The 17,388-nt window shown below is 50.6% G+C and overlaps 1 protein-coding gene across 1 annotated transcript; it reads left to right on the top strand.

The window, feature by feature from the left end:
* The first annotated feature begins 314 nt into the window (after positions 1-314).
* ACRBP (acrosin binding protein) lies at positions 315-17,334 on the top strand. Its single transcript, XM_074816695.1, has 10 exons — positions 315-371; positions 2,851-3,247; positions 6,560-6,654; positions 6,773-6,875; positions 7,006-7,420; positions 15,142-15,274; positions 15,477-15,656; positions 15,763-15,930; positions 16,003-16,089; positions 16,904-17,334. The coding sequence occupies exons 1-10, from the start codon at positions 315-317 to the stop codon at positions 17,015-17,017; spliced, it is 1,749 nt and encodes a 582-aa protein (XP_074672796.1). The 3' UTR covers positions 17,018-17,334.
* Positions 17,335-17,388: the final 54 nt, after the last annotated feature.

The raw sequence follows: 17,388 nt of genomic DNA, 5'->3' as shown, positions 1-17,388 counted from the left end.
CTTGTGTTTCAGTTCTCAGTGTATGTCCAGGGACTCTGGTCTGTGCATTCTTGTTTCCCGTTTTCACATGCCATAAATCTCTTGCTGGCACATGTAGGCCATGTAGCCAGCACCTGCCAGACATTAATAACACTGCGTGACATGCCACGTGGGTGTGCTTTCCTAGGTCATGTGTTTCCATCAGCCACTGAGGTCAGCACTGAGTTCCCCTGGGAAGCTGCTCAAGTCAGGATGATAGAACTCAGCCTTGGCTCCATTGTCATGGGGGAGCAGACGGGATTAACATTGGCCCCTCACTACAAAAAGGACGCTGAATGACTCGAGCATGTCCAGAGAAGGGCAACGGAGCTGGTGCAGGGTCTGGAGCACAGGTCTGATGGGGAGCGGCTGAGGGAACTGGGGGGGTTTAGTCTGGAGAAGAGGAGGCTGAGGGGAGACCTCATGGCCCTCTACAACTCCCTGAAAGGAGGGTGCAGAGAGGGGGGATGAGTCTCTTGAACCAAGGAACAAGCAACAGGACAAGAGGGAATGGCCTCGAGCTGCACCAGGGAAGGTTTAGACTGGATATTAGGAAGTATTTCTTTGCAGAAGGGGTTGTTGGGCGTTGGAATGGGCTGCCCAGGGCAGGGGGGGAGTCCCCATCCCTGGAGGGGTTGAAGAGTCAGGTTGACCCAGCACTGAGGGATCTGGTGGAGTTGAGAACGGTCAGTGTGAGGTTAATGGTTGGACTGGAGGATCTTCAAGGTCTTTTCCAACCGAGATGATTCTGTGATTCTGTAACAGAGTTGAGGAGCTGAAGGCCCTGGATTTGTCTAAAACCAGCTGATAAGCAATATGTCTCAAGCTAAGCAATGGAAGACTAGGAACTGGCTAAAACTTGCAAGCTCCAGCAGCGTTGCCTGTTTTAATGTGAGGGGAATGAGCGAGCTGGAAAATGTTTCCTGCTCACTGTCCTTCTAAGAAGCTGCAAAAACATCCTAAGATTCAATGCTGTTGTTAAATGGTCAGGCTTCAAGCTTCTCAGAAGCGTTACCTTCCAACAAAACACCTTAGAGCAAACTATAGCTTGTCTCTTGCAAGGACACATGCCAGACACCTTTTGAATAGACTGCATGGCTGGAGTGATTTGAGCTGTCACCTCAATAGCCTGTATGGCCACTCAGGGTACGGCAGGTGATGTGTCAGCCTTGCAATCACTGACAGCACAGCCGCAGCACTCCCCGCAGCTGCTGCGTACAGCGGAGGTGCTTGAATCTCCCAGGATTTGCGACAGAAGCGACTTCTTCAGTAGCATCCTGTTACACTGTTGAAAACTTTGTCCGCTTTGCCTGCAGCTCCTCCTCAGTTCTGCAAGGGTGTCGTTTCGCAGCCGAGCTGAGGCTGTGGGGTGATGCGGTGGGTACACAAAGCTGCTATACCACCCTGCATTTTGCTTACGGCTGCAGTTCTTGGAGCTGCTGTGCCAAGCATTTTCTTTCCAACCACCCTGACAGCTGCTTGCCCGTGATGGTGATGGTCGTGTCTTTCCCTTTCACATCAGAAAGTGCCCAGCCCTGGGAAGTTCTGTGTCGGCTGCGACCCACACGTGGGTGGCTCTGTCTGTGCCCTGCACTTCGGTCTCTGGAGTAAGAACCGGGCATGGGCATGTGGGTGTGGGTGTCCCTCAAAACCAGCCCTGTGGGGCTCTGGGCACCTCCACACCAGTGGTTCCAAAGCCTCCTTTGATGACACCATTCCTGCTTTTGCCCAAGGAGACTGAGCAGCACTCAGGGCACCCACGCCACAGGCAGAGGAAGAGCAGCAGGTGCTCCTGTGACTTGCTGGGGGTTCAGAAAGTGGCATGGCTGTCGGGGAGAGGTCAAGCTAACTTCCCACCATGTCCTAAAGCAAGTTGGACTCTCCCTGGGAGTCACAGGTGCATCTCCATCTCCTGCAGGTGGAACAGATTTTGTACCCTTTCTCCTGCAGAAGGGCACAAAACGCTTTGGGGTGCAAGGTACCCCAAAGGTAATGCTTTTGGGGTACCCTCAGCCCAGGGTAGCCTGGCCAGGCCTCAAGTGCTGTTGCAGGTTGTTGCCAGCCACCACCATGTCCCCAGGCAGAGGGGGAAGGGCCCAGGTTGGCTCCTGCTCACCTTGTCCCCATGGGCCTGGCTTCTTCCTTCCTCATGGGGTGCTTGTCTCCCCTCACACCCCCACAGGCACGAGCCTGTGCCTCAGCAACCCTCCACTGCACCCCCTGGCAACCGCGTCCCCATCACCCCAACTGTGATGTCATCCCCTCCTCATTCCAACAGTGCCACCAGGCCCTGGCAGCCATGGCACCATGGCCCTGCCTGATCGGTGAGTAACACCCACCCTCCCAGGGCCACCTTGGAGAGGTGGAGGGGGCGCAGGGGATGGACGGATGTTCCCATGGAAGGGCAAAGCCCCCGGCGTGGTGGAGGTGGTGGCTCACAGGGGTGGGCAGTGGGGCCTGCCGGGTGGGGAAGGCTGGGGTTTTGCAGGGAACAAAACAAAGAAGCAAACAACCAAAAAACGAAATGATCCCTCTCCCAAACCAAACCAAGCTGAAACAACTGCCACTCAAACCACGAAAACCTCCAACTTTAAAATTCTTTTTCTTCTTTTTCTTTATTAATTACTTCTTTTCCTTTTATCTTTTTTCTTTTTTCTTTTTCTCTTTTCTTTTTTCTTTATTATTTTTAATTTTCTTATTTTCCTTTATTCTTTCTCCTCTTTTTTCCCTCTTTTTTCTTTTTTTCTTTTTTCTTTTTTTCTCTCTCCCCCCCCCCCTCCCGCCCTTTTTTTTCCCTGTTTTTTCTTTTTTTCTCCCCCCCTTTTGCCCCAGAGCTCCTGGTTCCCCCAGGGCCCTGCAAGCAGGGATGATGGAGGAAGACCTGAGGCCAGCTCATCCCTGTGCCCCCCTCAGCACCAGCAGACGGAAGCAGGCCGCCCCACCAGCCAGTCTTTTGTTTCCACCCACCGCTTGCCCCCGTTCAGGAGGGTTAAGTGCAGCCTGCCTTCTCCCACAGGGCTGCTGACCTTGCTGATGCCCTCTGCTGCTCCACCAGTGCCTCATGTTCCGGGCAGCCCGCTGTCAGACAGAGAGTACCAGATCTTCTTTGCCAGCCTGCAACCCCCCTGGAAGGCGAATGCATCCTGCCAGCTGCGGCAGGCACATGGCTGCCTCAGCCCCACCATCCTGAAGCTGGACCAGAAGGAGAACCATGGCCATGTCCCCGAAGGTAGGGACATCACCCCACATCCAGGGACAGAGGCCAGTATTGCCCCAGCTGGTCCAGTTCCAGCTGTTTCTCTGCCCCAAATGCCACAGGATTGCAGGAATGGTGGTGGAAAGGGTCTCCAGCCCAAACTCCAGCTTGGAGCAGGACACTCCCAGCACTAGAGCACTCTGGCTTTGTGCAAGGCAGTTTGGTTTTGTGGCCTCTCTGGGCACCCCTTCCAATGCTGCACTGCTTTCCTGGAGAAACAAACTTTTCCTAAAGGCCAGTCCTAACCTCCCAAGAAGGAATTTGCAATTTTTTTCCCTCTTGTGTTGTCTGGCACAAGCAAGAATGAATGAAAGAGTAGTTTGACTTTGTCATCTTGTAGCTCTCCTTCAGGTCCTTGTGGGCTGCCATTAGCTCACCTCCCCATCTCCTCTTCACCCAGCTGAACAAGCACAGCTGCCCCAGCCTCTCTTCATAGGTCATGGGCTGAAAGCCATGGCCACTTTGGTGGCCCTTCGCTGAGCTCTTCAGTTTCTCCATTGGTGGAGAAATAAACAGGCCGGTTTTCTGAAGCTCTCTGAAGCTCATCATCTTTTCCCAACAGCTCTTCTTACAACCCAATCAGCTCCTTCCAGCTTGATCTGGGGCTTAACACAAGCTTGGTTCATGGGCTCTCATGGGCCTTTAAGAAAGCCTGAGCTGATAAGCTGCTTCTTTAAGTGTTTAACATTTCAGGAGCCAAGAAACATCCCAGTTCAGAAAGCGCCATAGCAACAGCACCCTTTAAATCACTGCAGTCATACTTTCCCTGCACCCCTGCATCAGAGAATTTAAGTGGCATAATTATATCTGTGCAGCTGAAAAACTTGGGACTACTTCTGTTGTATTTTTCTTCAGAGGAAAAAAAATAGGAACAATTTTCTCATAAAAAATATGTCTTTATATTTAGCTATGAACGTCAATGAACTGAATGATCAGCCAACTGTGCTTATTTGGACTGCAGCTTGAGGGCAACTATTTCTTGCTTGTTTCTGCAGCTGTGTCAGGGAACAGGTCCCACCCCACATCACCAGACCCAGGGATGGGTCCTGGGCTCCTCCCTCACTTGTGGGCACCTGCCATCCACCATGCTGTGGCACTAGGTGCCCCTGGGGTCTGTCCCTGGTTCTTCTCTCGGTGATGTCCAGTGCCCTGGCAGTGCTCTTTGGCATATCCAGCCACACTTCCACTGCTGCTGCCTTCAGAGGCTCAGCTGCCAAGAGTGGGATCACCTGGGAATGCCAGGAGATGGGACAATTTTGCAAGATGCCCTCTTTGCCTTCTTTTCCTCCATCCCTCACCCCGACAGACCCATCCAAAAGATTTTATTCCCCTCCGTGTTCCTTTGTTCCAGTTTTGGGGCTATTTTGGCACATGTTGCAGCCAGGCTAAGAGGCTGAGTGGATGTGACAGAGCATGTGCCCTCACATGTTTTGTTTCTACGGTCCTCACAGATGAATGGCAGTGCTGTCTACATCCAGATATTCAAGATATTCATGAGCGTTAATTGTGCCTCTTCAGGTGCAGTGCTGAGTTACCTTGAGTTTTAAACAAAGAAAACCTACACGTAGCCTTTCAATGCTCTTTGTTGTGGAAGATGAGAGACAGGAGGATATTTCCTGATGAGTGTATGCAAATATCTTGGCTGGTTCCATCTTTTAGTGATGAGGGAATTGTTAATTAATTGCCTCCCACCCCCGCCATGCTGGGAGCTCCTGCAGGTGAAGGTGGCCACAAAGCCCAAGGGAGAGGCTTCCTGACACCCAGCAGAAGCTGTAGCTGTTTGCAGCAAACACATGGGCATGAGGAGCAGAGGAAATAGGCAAAAGATCGTATTGATTAAACTAGGTGCTAGGAAGAGCTTCCCTTGACAGGAACGACGGAGGATTCAAAGAAAGCTGAGTATTTCCATAGGGGAGATAAGCTGAGAGAAAGGAGCAAACGGGGATCATTGCTAAAGGAGGCAAGGTGCTTGTCAGACCATGTCATCAGTGCTCAACAGGCTGTGAGAGAGCTGAGCCATGGTGAAAATCAAGACAAATGCAGAGACCCCACGGGAAAGTTTATATGTATCAAGTTTTCCTTCATTTCCCAGATGTTGGAATGAAAATGTGCTTTTCTTCTCCCCCCACCACAAAATGGAAGTTCCTGTATCTTCATAAGAATGGTTTGTGACAGGACGCAGTAAGCTGTAAAACTCCAAGCCTGGCCTGGATGTGCTGCTGGGGATGCAGTCCTGGCCCAGGAGAGCCAGGCTAACGCTGGGGTTAGCCAATGGTTGGGCTTCCAACCCTGCCCAAGGGCAGCAGCGCTCCTTTGCAAGCAGTGGCTGTGTGATGGAGAGTAACTCTGCAGCTCTGCCAAGTCCATGTCCCCCACATCCTGGAGGGATTTCATAGGGCATCACCAAAGGACAGGGTGGAGATCTGTTGTGTTCCCTACAAGTTGGGCATTCTTCTGTGCAGGGATACCAGTGGATACCTGAAATTCTATTTTTGCTGGTGAAGCCGTATGCTCAGCACAAGAGAAGTGCATACAGTGTACAAGATGGTGTACAATTCCACTGCTAACCTCCTCCATCTCAGCTAGTGCTTGACCTGTTCAGCGTGTGCCAAGGGCTGGCCAAGCACTCACAGAGCAGAGGGAGCACAAGATTACCCCCCTTCCCAAATCTCGCAGGGTTTTCAGCTCTCCTGCATGACCTCAGCTACCCTGCAATCGCTGCAGGAAGAGCTGCAGCTTTTGAGCCAGTAGTGTCAGCAGTGCTGGTTAAGACTATGGTGCATGTGTGTCCAGCCACAGGCTTTGTCAGCAGCATCTCATCCTCTGCATGGCTGGAATCAATGTCAAACTACTTTTCCCTGAAGATATTGTGTCCTCTGGTGTTCCCAGCCCTGGTCTGGTCATCTTTTTAACCCATTACATCACTACTTGTCTTTTTTAAAAAAAAACCCTTCAAGGACTAATAACAGAGTCCTTATCAGATCCTGAAAATAGGAAGTTTGGGTCTCTATAAAAGGGAAGATAACTGCATGAAAAAAGGCAGAAGGACAAACTGAAACCCTGGGTGGTTTGGGTGGAAAGTGCATGTGACACCTGGGATTGGGAGCTATAAGGGCACAAGGCTGTGATTTCCACCTGGGTGCAGAGAGCTTTCACTTTCCCTTCGACCACAAGCCGCTCTGAAAACAGCTATCTGAGAGGTCCCCACCTCTTGTTGCGCCCAGGCCAAGGGGGCAGATGCCAAAACCTGCAGCCTGCCCCCATCTCTCTCTCACCCCTCTCCAGGGCCGGTCTGCTCTGAATTCCCAGAAGCGCCGTGGTTTCAAACCTTCTGCAAGTTCGCCCAGTACCGCTGCGTGAAGCGCCACTTCTACACCAAGGTGGGGAGCAGGATTTGGGACAGGGCGGGGGGGACCATCTCTAGGGAGATGGAAGGGGTGAGGAGGAAGGGATGATAACACAACAGGGCTCATGTTTCTCCCTCTCTCCTCTGCTCAGCGAATCCCATGTCCAAGTTTGTCTCCTCCAAAAAACCTCTCGACAGAGCACCCCCCTGCTGTGGACTCCTGGACAAGGGGCCAAAGCTCCCCTGTGAAAGAAGGTACGGTTGCACCAAGCTGCGCTGGGCACCCCTGCTCACCTGCTGATCTCCTGTAGCTACTCTTCCTCCTTAGCAGCTCTCTGACTGGCCTCAGAAAGCCCGCCCTGTCCCACTCTCTCCCCAACTCCAGCTCAGGATTCTCGCTTCTCTGTTGATACCCTGCTGCGCACCAACGTGGACGCTCTCCTGAAGTTCTCGTATGCGCTCTCGAATCAGAAACCGCTGCCGAAGAAGGTCCCTCTGCCCATGTCAGGGTTGCCGAAACCCCCAAAGAACGGGAAGTTGCCTGTGCTCCCACCAATCCTGCCAGTTCCAACTGCTCCCCCTGCCTCCTTGCCTCCCAGGCTGGGATCCCCTGCCCAGGCAGAGGAGTCCTGGCAGCAACGCCTGCAGAGCAGCATCTGGCAGCTGATCCGCTTGGCCCTCTCTTTGGAGAAGTCCCTGGGCACCAAGGGCTATTCTCTCAACTCCAGCATCAAGGAAGACCCTGGGAGCACATCAGGCAGCACCGAGAAGGGGGTGCAGGAAATGGCCCCCCGTGGCAGGTGAGCGGAAGACCCATCCCCCTGCTCAGCAGGGTACCACATTGCCATCCACACAGGGCTGTCCTCATGCACGCTGGCTGCTAGCCCCACGGCACTCATGCCTGAGCGCAGGCAGGAAGTTTGTGGAGCAAACCATCCCATGCAGAGCAGGAATGTACCCAGGGAACCCTTCAGACACCCCGACTCCAGCACAGAGTGATCAGCGAGAGGGTGACCCAGCACTACTAGCGCCCAACAGTGTTACTGTCCTTGCGTCCTGAGCAAAGTGCATTTAGGCTGGACCTTAGCTGCAGGCAGGGCTTTATCCCATGCACATGTATCCCCACATTGTGGCCATCTGCAGTGTGCAGACACCTCTGCACTCATCCTCCTCCCAACTCCTGTCTCCCAGGAGTCTGGATGACCTGCAGGCGTCGCTTCCTTGCAAACATGGGTCCTTGGGATGCTGGAGGAAACATGTGTCTCACTGTGCTCCTCACCTCTCTGCATGCAACATGAAGCAGATGTTTCTTAAGACAGTCTGACCCGAGGAGCGCTCCAAGGAGTGCTCCGTCCTCACCCAGGTAGAGCAAAAGCAGCCCCAGGCTAGGAAATGGAGACAGGAGCACAGAGCCTTGCTCCTGGCTGTGCAGGACCACTACTTCTTCTCGGGCATGTGCACCTCTCTGCGTTCTGGATCTGTGCATTGCTCTTCCTAAGGGGTTTCTGGTGTGCTGTTCTGGCTTTGAAAGCAGCTGCATGCCAGTTCAGCAAAGGGCCCTGCGACAGTCTGGCTTGCTGCAATCCTTTTATGCACCCTTCTTAGTTCCTCTGGCCTAGGGATGCTCTAGGAGCTGGCCGAGCAACTTGAGCTCTTCTCAGCTGATTTGCCAGGATCCATTCACCTCTGTCCTCAGGCAGCTGGGGCTGGTGAGCCCAAACAGAAAAGACCTGCAAAAGTATCGTATGTTTTCACTCAAATTTACTTTTTGATGCTTTAGTACCTTGTGGCTGAGGACCACTTGCTTTGACTGAGATGCAAAGATTATTTTGCTTGCCAAGAGCAAAAAAAAATGCTGTCTGGATGTGGTTTTCATGCAGAAGTAATTTTGGTTTTGCTCTGTTGCTAGCTAGTGGTCCTGCAAGTGCACAGGTTTTGTGCATGATTGCACATCTGTGGTTTCTATTAAAAACACTGCATACTACTACAGTTGAGCCAGAGATCTCACTTCTGCACCAAAAAATGAATTGCATCATGTTGTTGAGCTATAACTGTTCTCTTGCAAGGCTGTAACTTATGTCATCCTCCTTCCTAATATTGTAGAGGCTTCTACTGGCAGGCAAATTTTTCCTGGTGTATGTACTCTACTAAGTCAAAATTCTGTTTCGTTGAGGATATGTTCATTTTCCCTGCCTCTGGAATGGAGCCTTGCTCTGATTTAGTTATATTGGGATTATTGAGGGACTGCTGTGATTGCAGATGACACTCGCTATTCTGCCGCAGAGTTTCTCAAAGACACTAATGCTGACTGTGTGTCTGTAACCTGGCAGCCGAGCCCCATCAATCATGCTAAGCAAAGCTTAAACTCAAGTGAGGATAAAAAGGTGAGATAGACCGCGCCTGTCAGCTTTGCTCCTCGCCACATCCTGCCTCCTCACAAAGGGACTTCAAAGCATGACCTAAAAATGGGGAAAAATGCTTTGAGGCATTTCCATTCCAGCAAGAGGAGCAGTGCTGGGCGGGACTGGTCGGTGTGCACAGGTGCCGTTCAGCATCTGGTTTAACACGAGGTGTGCACGGTTGTGACGAGCACCAAACCCAGGGCTGTGTGTCTTCCCCAGGGTCTTATGTCCAGTGGGACATCCATCCCTTCTCGCTCATCCCTGCTCGTGGCAGCTGCTCTGGAAGCTCTACTAGCTTTCCTAGTACCTGGCAAAGCTAGCTGTGACCTTTAGAGAGACACAGGGCAAAGGTAGGAATATAACAAGCTGAAGAATTTGCAGCATGCTTTTGTGGTCTTTCTGCCAGCAGCGATTCATTATGGGGGGAAAAAATGTCTCTTATTGCACTTATTTTCAATTTTTAGTCCTTATTCTGCTTTCTGCCCCATGATTAAATAGATATTTATTTCCCTGTGCTTCCTCTCCTCAAAGTTACTTATGCACCATGATTCAGTCTTGCAATAAGCTAAAAAGAGTTCTGTAGCTCTTACATTGTAAAGCCCATGCAACTCTCATTTTCTGCGGCAATTTTCAGTGTCCCTTTAAAACATCCACATGATCCAGCTCTGTGTGCACCATTCAGTGATGGGTTTCAGCAGTTGGGTACACAGAAGGAGGTCAGCTTCCTTTCCCTTCCCTGCTCTTCTGTTTGCACACCAGAATTGCGTTTGCCCTTTTTCCCAGGGCTTCCCGCTGTTGAGTTGTTTGTCCACTACGACCCCTACACCCCTTTCAGCGTCACGGCTGTCCCAGATACAGACCTCATCCTGTTGGTATTTGCCCGTGGATGTTTGTGGTTCACGTGAGCCCAGCTTCCCCAGTAAGGCTGAGCCGAGCCCTCCCAGCGGCTGCACCCTCCTCCTCCTGCTTTACCCCTCCAAACAATCCATGTGGTGCTTACATACTTCATCCCTGGCAGCTTTAATTTTAAGACCAGACCCTTCATTAAAAATACTATCCCCAGAAAGAACACTCTTTTTGAATTATCAACGCTCGTTCACAATTACTTTTCTACCCTGGGTCTGGTGGTGCAGGATGGGACCCATTCCCCTGACATTTCTCAGCTGCTTTCAGGAACTAGCTGTCACTTTGGGGATTATGTAGAGGTATCTTTTGGACATTCAGTGAGGCCAGGGCCCAATTTAGTATCTCTATACTGCTACTGTGCGTGGCTAGCTGTGAAAGGGGAGTCGTGATGAGGCAGGCTGTCTTCTCGCCACCAGGCTAGAAGAAGTTCACATGCTCCCAGGCTTTTGGGACTTCCAAAGCAGAGGTCTTTCAGTGTCCCAGGGGAAAAAAGGTAAAAGGCTGTAATATCATGCAGCTCAGCAGGAGAGATGTATCTACGAAATACAGTTTTTCCCACCGTCTGTGCTCCCCCAGCCCTTGGGCAGGTGTTACGTTCCTGTTCTCCCAATAGCTCCTGTGTTGGGGTTTGATCTGTCAGGTACCTGACCAACCTGCCAGCTGCCTTGGCATGCAGGCCAAGATCACTTTTTCTCTTCTGAAGCTGTTAAGAACGCTTTTTCCTTAGTGGTTTTAGTTTCCTGCAGCAACCCCCCTAAATCAGAAGTTATAAAGTGCTGGAAAGCTGCTGTTCGCTCCTTATCTTCTTTTCTGCTTGCCTCAGGTATTCACTCCACCTCACACAGCCAGCCAATATCAGGGAGGTTCAGCAGCTGAAAGTTAATGGCCCAAATCCTTGTCACTGCATTGAGGGAGAAGTGGATGTTGTTAACCAGCACTCTTCGGAGACACCGCTGAAGTAGGCTCTATGTGTGTTGCGCCACATCTTGAGATGCTAAAGCAAGATAGGCTTTTATCTGAAGTTTTCTCTTTTTGCCTTCGAGCAATTACTGACCTTGGCCCACAGATTTTTCTTAATTATTTTTTTCACATTCCCTTTGAAACATTGCCTCCCAGTACCTGTTAGGTTTTTCCAGGGCAGCGGTTAGGACATTAACATGCAGAGGTGCTAAACTGGGGAGAGATTTGCATTAGGAAATTGCTTTAGACAGACCTATCACTTTCCCTGATGCATGGTGGAACTTCTGCACATCCATGAACAGCTCAGCAGCGTGTCAATGAGTGCAGGGGACCAGCAGCAGTGCTGTTCTACCCTGCCGAGCGCATACCATTTGCCTGCAATGCCTCTGTGATGGGACACAAAGCCCCAGCACTGCTGTAAGGCAGTGGGAGAGTGGCTGGATGCACCAAATTGTGGTGCCAGGGCGCTGGGCATCAATGAGAGAGGAACCCAGGGACATCCCCCAGGGCACCCAGTGGTGGATTGCAGGTGCCTGCGGGCGAGGGAGGAGCCCAGGACCCATCCCTGGGTCTGGGGATGGGGTGTGGGACCCCTTCCCAAGACACCTCTCAGCTGCTTTCAGGAACTAACCGTCACTTGGGGATGATGTAAGTATATCTCACTCACCCAGAGGTGGTAAACCAACTGACAAATTTGAAACTGTGGGGACAGAAAACCTCCTAGCAGAGATGGAGAACAGAGATAGAGGAGGAAATGGATGTGACACAGAGAGCAGCAGAACTTCCTGTTAACCTCGGGCTGATGGTGTGGCTCAGTTTCCTGAGGGGATGAGGGGATGTTATGAACACAGTTCACGTGCATCTGCATACATGGCCAACAGCAAAGTGTCAGCAGGTGGTGCGCAGGGATGTGAGGCTTTCTGATCTGCATGAGCCGATCACATCGAACACGGTCTATAAATCTACAGTTTGCTGTGCAGCAGAGGCTCTTACCCATGTCTGGCTGCGTCTGTTCTGAACAAGTAGGTCATCAACACTCAGCAGATGTTTTATCGCTCCTTATGATCTACTTATGGAAGCGCTCTTTTTAGAAAAGACTGGAGCCGAGTTCCCTTGTACTGTCCCTTTTGCCTGTAATCGTCTATTTGTATCTTGTTCGGGCTGTACTTGTTGGACCAGCACGTGTGTTGGAGAAAGCAAAGGCTGCTAAACCCATTTATTAGCAGTTGCTTTCTAAGCCTCAGGTTGTTATTTATCTGCTATTTTTAAAAAAGTACACCAAGTTGGACAGTGTTCTTCTTCTTTATACCTCAGTGATGAGAACACCAGAGCTATTCATATCATTTTTAACGACTGTTAACGCGCTTCTCACTTTACTGGATTGATCATCCTGGTGTGATGAAGAAGCAATCAAATCACAATGTGTCACTGGAATAACAAGCAAGTAGTGAAACAATAGCCAATAATGACATATTTGTGGATAAATTCTTTCAGATGAGTTTGGAGAATACTGTCAGGGTTATTAGTTGACATTTGTGAGTCCCATCAAGATCACCCAGCCAGAGACAAAGATCCAACTGTGCCTAAGCAGTCAAGCATCTGAGTGGTGGCAGGGACCCCTTCGGCTGTCACAGATTTATCAGCAAAGTGGACCAAACACTGGTTCTCCTGGGCTACGACTGCTTAAGAGAGAAATTGTCAGGGTTAGGTAATCCCCAGACAAAGAGCAATCCTTTATGGAAGAGAAATGCTAGGTGTGCCTTGTGGGCTGTCACTGGTTCTTCTCTCAGCAATGTCCAGCTCCCAGTCACAGAAGAATGCTGAGGGGGTTGAACTGAACAACCTTAGACAAGATTTTCAAGTGGGATGAGCACAGACTTTTTGCTCTAAATTTAAAATTTCCTGTTCTTCTTGGTATCCTAAACAGTCTGAGTGTTTACAGAGGAAACAAAAAACCAAAAATAAAAAGGATCATGTGGAGACGTGAGATAGAGGAGTGGACATAAGGGATCTACAGGTTCTGGAAGTGCTCTCTGCAGGATAGGTGGGCTTTGCTTCTCTTTTTTACTGGCACATTTTAAATCTTTCCAGCTTTGCCTGAAAGAGTTGGTATCTGTCACCGCTGTCCTCAGTTGGCGTTCTTTTGTCCTCTCTGAACTCGGACCTTCCCTCCACAAACCTCTGACCAGGTTGGTCACACCATGGTGTATCGCAGTAAGAGATGCACAGGCTTGCAATACGCAGATTTCCAGGTTTTCAGCTGTCCTTGGTTTTTCAGTGGATGTGATTGATGTGCTGTGGGGGTGCACCATGGTAATTTGTTCACGTGTCTGTATCCACAGAATACCATTTGCAGCCTGTCCACAGCACAGTACAGGACAGCGTGTTGAAGGAACATCTTCGCTTGCCTCCGTGCAGGCTAGAGCAGCATCTGCTGCACTGTGATAAAACAAATTTGACTGTAATGTCTTTTAAAAAAATCTAGCACTCATTATATTTTCTGTGACTAAGGTTTTCCAGGTTCTCTTGTAATACCTAAGTGAGAGAGATGCCTTCAGAAATCCTGACATACTCATTTGCTGCTGGATAGTGTGAACTGTTTGGGTACAGGATCACTTGTTTCTGACGCGCTGCAAGTGCAGAGCACATGCTGTGAGCTCCTTCATCCACGGTGTGTGGCAGGGCCTGGGGATCTGTTAAGGAGGTGCACAAGACTTCTTCCTGTTAGTAGTCCTAATGCTCACCCACGTTCTCCTATGTGAGCACACACCCAAGCCCACTGCAAATGCCGAGAACCTGTGTGTTCCTGGGCATACGGTCTACGCCTCTCACACGTCCATGGATCTGTGAACACCACTCACTTCTTACAGCTTGATTTCTTCACGCACTGTGTAATCACAAGAGCTTAATGGCAGGAGGTTGATCTCTTTTACCCTTCAAGCCTGGCAATTGCTCTGATCGCTCACCCTGGCCTTCCTGCTCAGCACAGGACATGAAGTCATGCCTAGTGACCTCTGAAGCAAAACCAGTATCATGTGGCTGAGCTACAGATCCTTCTCCTAAGAGAAGTTTGGGATATCTTTTTGAAGTTGCCAATCTCTGGAGAAACCACCCCATCAGCTGCTCCTGTGCTAAATACCCTCCGTGTCAGAAACATGCAGCTAATTTCTGGTTTTAATGGATCTCTACACCAAATTACAGTCACTAAACGTCATTACTCTTCCATCTGCTAATGAAGAGAGCCTTACAGCTATCCCCATCTTGGTAAAAGTATAGACTGACTGAGTGGCCACCCACTAGTGCCTTTGCTCAGCTAATTAAAGGTTCTTCAGTTTCTTGCTTCAGATGGGAATTTTCCAGGCCTTATGAAATCTGATCTTCATGATCTTCCTCCAGGTTCTCCACCACTTTTTTTTATTTTCTCAAGGATAATCTGAAGGTCTCCAAGAAGTTTCAGCTATTTTTAGGAAAATTTCTCCATGCAGGTTAGCCCATGCATGGATTTTAAGAGCATTTTAACATAAGCAATTGCTGCTCTTACCTTTTCTTACTTTCTGCCAGATAAAAATTTATTTATCATTTATTTTATTTCCAGACATAGAAGGCAAATATTTAATCAGCATTTTTACCTCTTCTGCACCATTGCTGATAATTCATAACACCCCTGTCTAGTAACAGTTCTGTACCATGTGTACAATTTCTTCTGTTCCTAAAAGATGTAAAATATTCTTATTGCCCTTGTTCCACTGTCCTTAAATTTTATACCTTTAGCTTCCCATGGGGGTTGGGATGAACAGTTAGTTCATTGTTACCAATTTTTTCCCCTTTCTGTCAAATACATTGACTCAAGCAGGAGGGAGGCTTAATAAGTTACATACTCCAGACCCAAATGGGGTTGCTCCATGGTCAACACGCAGCAGACCTCTGACAGACACCTCCTTGGTGTGCACTCAGATGGACAAATCTATGCAGCAGCTGCTGCAGGGCCCCTGGGAAAGTTCCTCAAGCTGTGCTCCTCATCCCGTCCCTCTCACGTGCTCCCTGTAGCCTCTGTGTTACACAGGCACATATAGACTCTGCAGACACCCCCATTCCTCCACGTGGCTTGGCCAGAAGTCCAAGGTTTCTTTGGGAGGGTTTTTTTTTTTGCTGTGCTTTGGGATTGTTTTCCCCCTTTTCAGTATTTAACTGAAGGTCTATTCCACTTGTGACAAGAGATGAGACTTGACTTCCTTCATCCCTTTCTCTGTCAGCCTTTTAGCCCTGAAGAATGATGAAGCAGTGATGATCCTGTGCTATGCAATTCTGGAGGGAAACTGTCTCTTGTCAGTGGTCACTGAGGCCTGGAAGGAGATGGAAGAAAGAGTCCTTGGGTTCGGAGATTCGGTAAAGATGCTGATGTCCACCTTTGATCCCTACTGTGTGCAGGGCTCCCTGCACTGCTGACCACAGTGCTCTAACAGCCAGAGAGGTGCCACCTCCTGGGAGAAGCTGACCTGGGTGACCAGAGAGGCAAGCTCCAAGCGAGGGATATGGGAGCTCCTCAGTCTCATTTTCCCTCCTGACCTCCCCACTGCATCCACCCTAGGTGTGTGACAGCCTCGGGCGGCATCACATGGACCTGTGCCCTGACTGTGCTTTCTGCTCGCTGAAGATGGAACAGTGTCAGAACACCAGAAACCTGAACCGTGTTCACTGTGAGACAAGCGGCTTCATCCCCTACATCAGCCCTCAGATCTCAGCCCAGCGCCGGGCTGCAGGCAACAAGGTACCAAGCGTGATGCATGTCCTGCTGGCCTCTGAGGAGGAGCCTTGACTGGGTGGTGGGGAAGGGGAGGAAGAAACATGGCTCTCTTTATCCCACCCCTTTGCAGACCACCCCTCCAGACACCTCAGAGCACTATGGCATGGAGTTCTCCAGAGGGATGAGGATGGAGTACTGGTGCAGCCGGATAGCGACCCGTGGCTGTGAGGACCCTCGTGTGACCCTCTGGCTGAAGGCAGAGTACACCACCTTCCAAGACGGAGACGACCCACGCCAGGTGGGTGCCCAGTGGATGCTTCCATCCCTCCTTCTCCTCTTCTTTCTCTGGCCTTCATTCCCATTTCCCCAGATCTGTGACTCAGGAGGAGTTCAGCACCCCAGCTACTGCGTGTTCAAGAGCCACCAGTGTCTCCAGCAGAGCCTCTACAACCAGAAGGTGAGAAGCAGCCTGTGCTGCCCTTTACATAGCCTTCTCCTCCACGGCTGGTCCCTCCACAGCCAGCCCCAAGTCCCTGCAGGACTCACTGGCCTACTGCTTTTCCTTCCAGAAGGAGAGAACTGAGTGTGTTTGTGCAGGGGGGATGACAAATAGTGATCCAAGTGCAGCTGGCATGTAATTGAGGCAGTGGGATTTGCACAGACACTGTAAGAGGTGGCAGTGGAGACAGTCACTGATCACAGAATCATCAAGGCTGGAAAAGACCTTGAAGATACTCCAGTCCAACCATTAACCTCACACTGACCGTTCTCAACTCCACCAGATCCCTCAGCGCTGGGTCAGCTGGGTCTTCAACCCCTCCAGGGATGGGGACTCCCCCCCTGCCCTGGGCAGCCCATTCCAACGCCCAACAACCCCTTCTGCAAAGAAATACTTCCTAAGAGTCAGTCTGACCCTGCCCTGGCACAACTTGAGACCATTACCTGATGTGGAGACAGAGGAGCTGTGGGGAGCCTCCCACCCATCAGGGTCTATATCCCCACAAGGGAGGGTCTTCCCCATCTACTGGATGCTTCCTAGGTGGTAATAAAAACCAAGAACATCAGAGCAGGACAGAGGACTAGCCTGTATCTTAGGAAACACACAGTTTAGCTATCATCCTCTCACTCCCACTTCCCAGCTGGTTCTCCCCTCTTCCCTCTGGTGCCCCCATCATCCCAGCCTCTAAATGCCATCCATCATGGGGATCCTCCTTACTTGGGGAAAGGATGGGCAGTGGTATCAGTCCTCTAAACTCAGGCTCTCCTTGCAGGTGTCTCGCCGCGGCTGCCACAGAAACGAGACGTACCAGGTGCTGAGTGAGAAGGAGGGAGAGGAGAAGGTGAAGCAGTGGCAGCAGAGGTTCCTCAGCCTCTCCAAGGGGTGATGGAGAGTAGCGGGAGGATGTTCAGGAACTGCCAGGCTCTGGAGCAGTCTCTCTGAGGATGTGGTGGGGCAAAGAGCCTGGATAGACTTGGACAGCTCTTTCCAGACCCCTTGCTGACTAGCCAGACCATCATAGCCAGCTCTCATCCTCCGAGATCCAGCAGCACACCATGAGGGGACCCTCACTCAGCATCATTTCACTGCAGCACCTGCTGGAACTCCTCCTGAAAACATTTTCTCCAGCCAAAGTTGCATCTGAGCATTGGAGAAGGCATCAGCCCTGGGAACCTGGATTTAGAGACACTGGCTCAAGCGTCCTTGTCTGAAACCCCCAGCCATCTCTCACCTCCCTCCCTGTGTAGGCCTGTACCA

Source organism: Strix aluco, chromosome 2 (genome assembly GCF_031877795.1).
Source record: "Strix aluco isolate bStrAlu1 chromosome 2, bStrAlu1.hap1, whole genome shotgun sequence".
Lineage (NCBI taxonomy): Eukaryota > Metazoa > Chordata > Aves > Strigiformes > Strigidae > Strix > Strix aluco.
The sequence above is the reverse complement of the archived record's forward strand: the minus strand, read 5'-3'. Positions and strand labels throughout refer to the sequence as shown.

Coding starts and splice junctions, on each gene's coding strand:
- ACRBP (XM_074816695.1), top strand. CDS start 315: ATGACTCGAGCATGTCCAGAGAAGGGCAACGGAGCTGGTGCAGGGTCT. Junction 6,655..6,772: donor AGCGCCACTTCTACACCAAG/GTGGGGAGCAGG, acceptor TCCTCTGCTCAG/CGAATCCCATGTCCAAGTTT. Junction 16,090..16,903: donor AGAGCCTCTACAACCAGAAG/GTGAGAAGCAGC, acceptor CTCTCCTTGCAG/GTGTCTCGCCGCGGCTGCCA.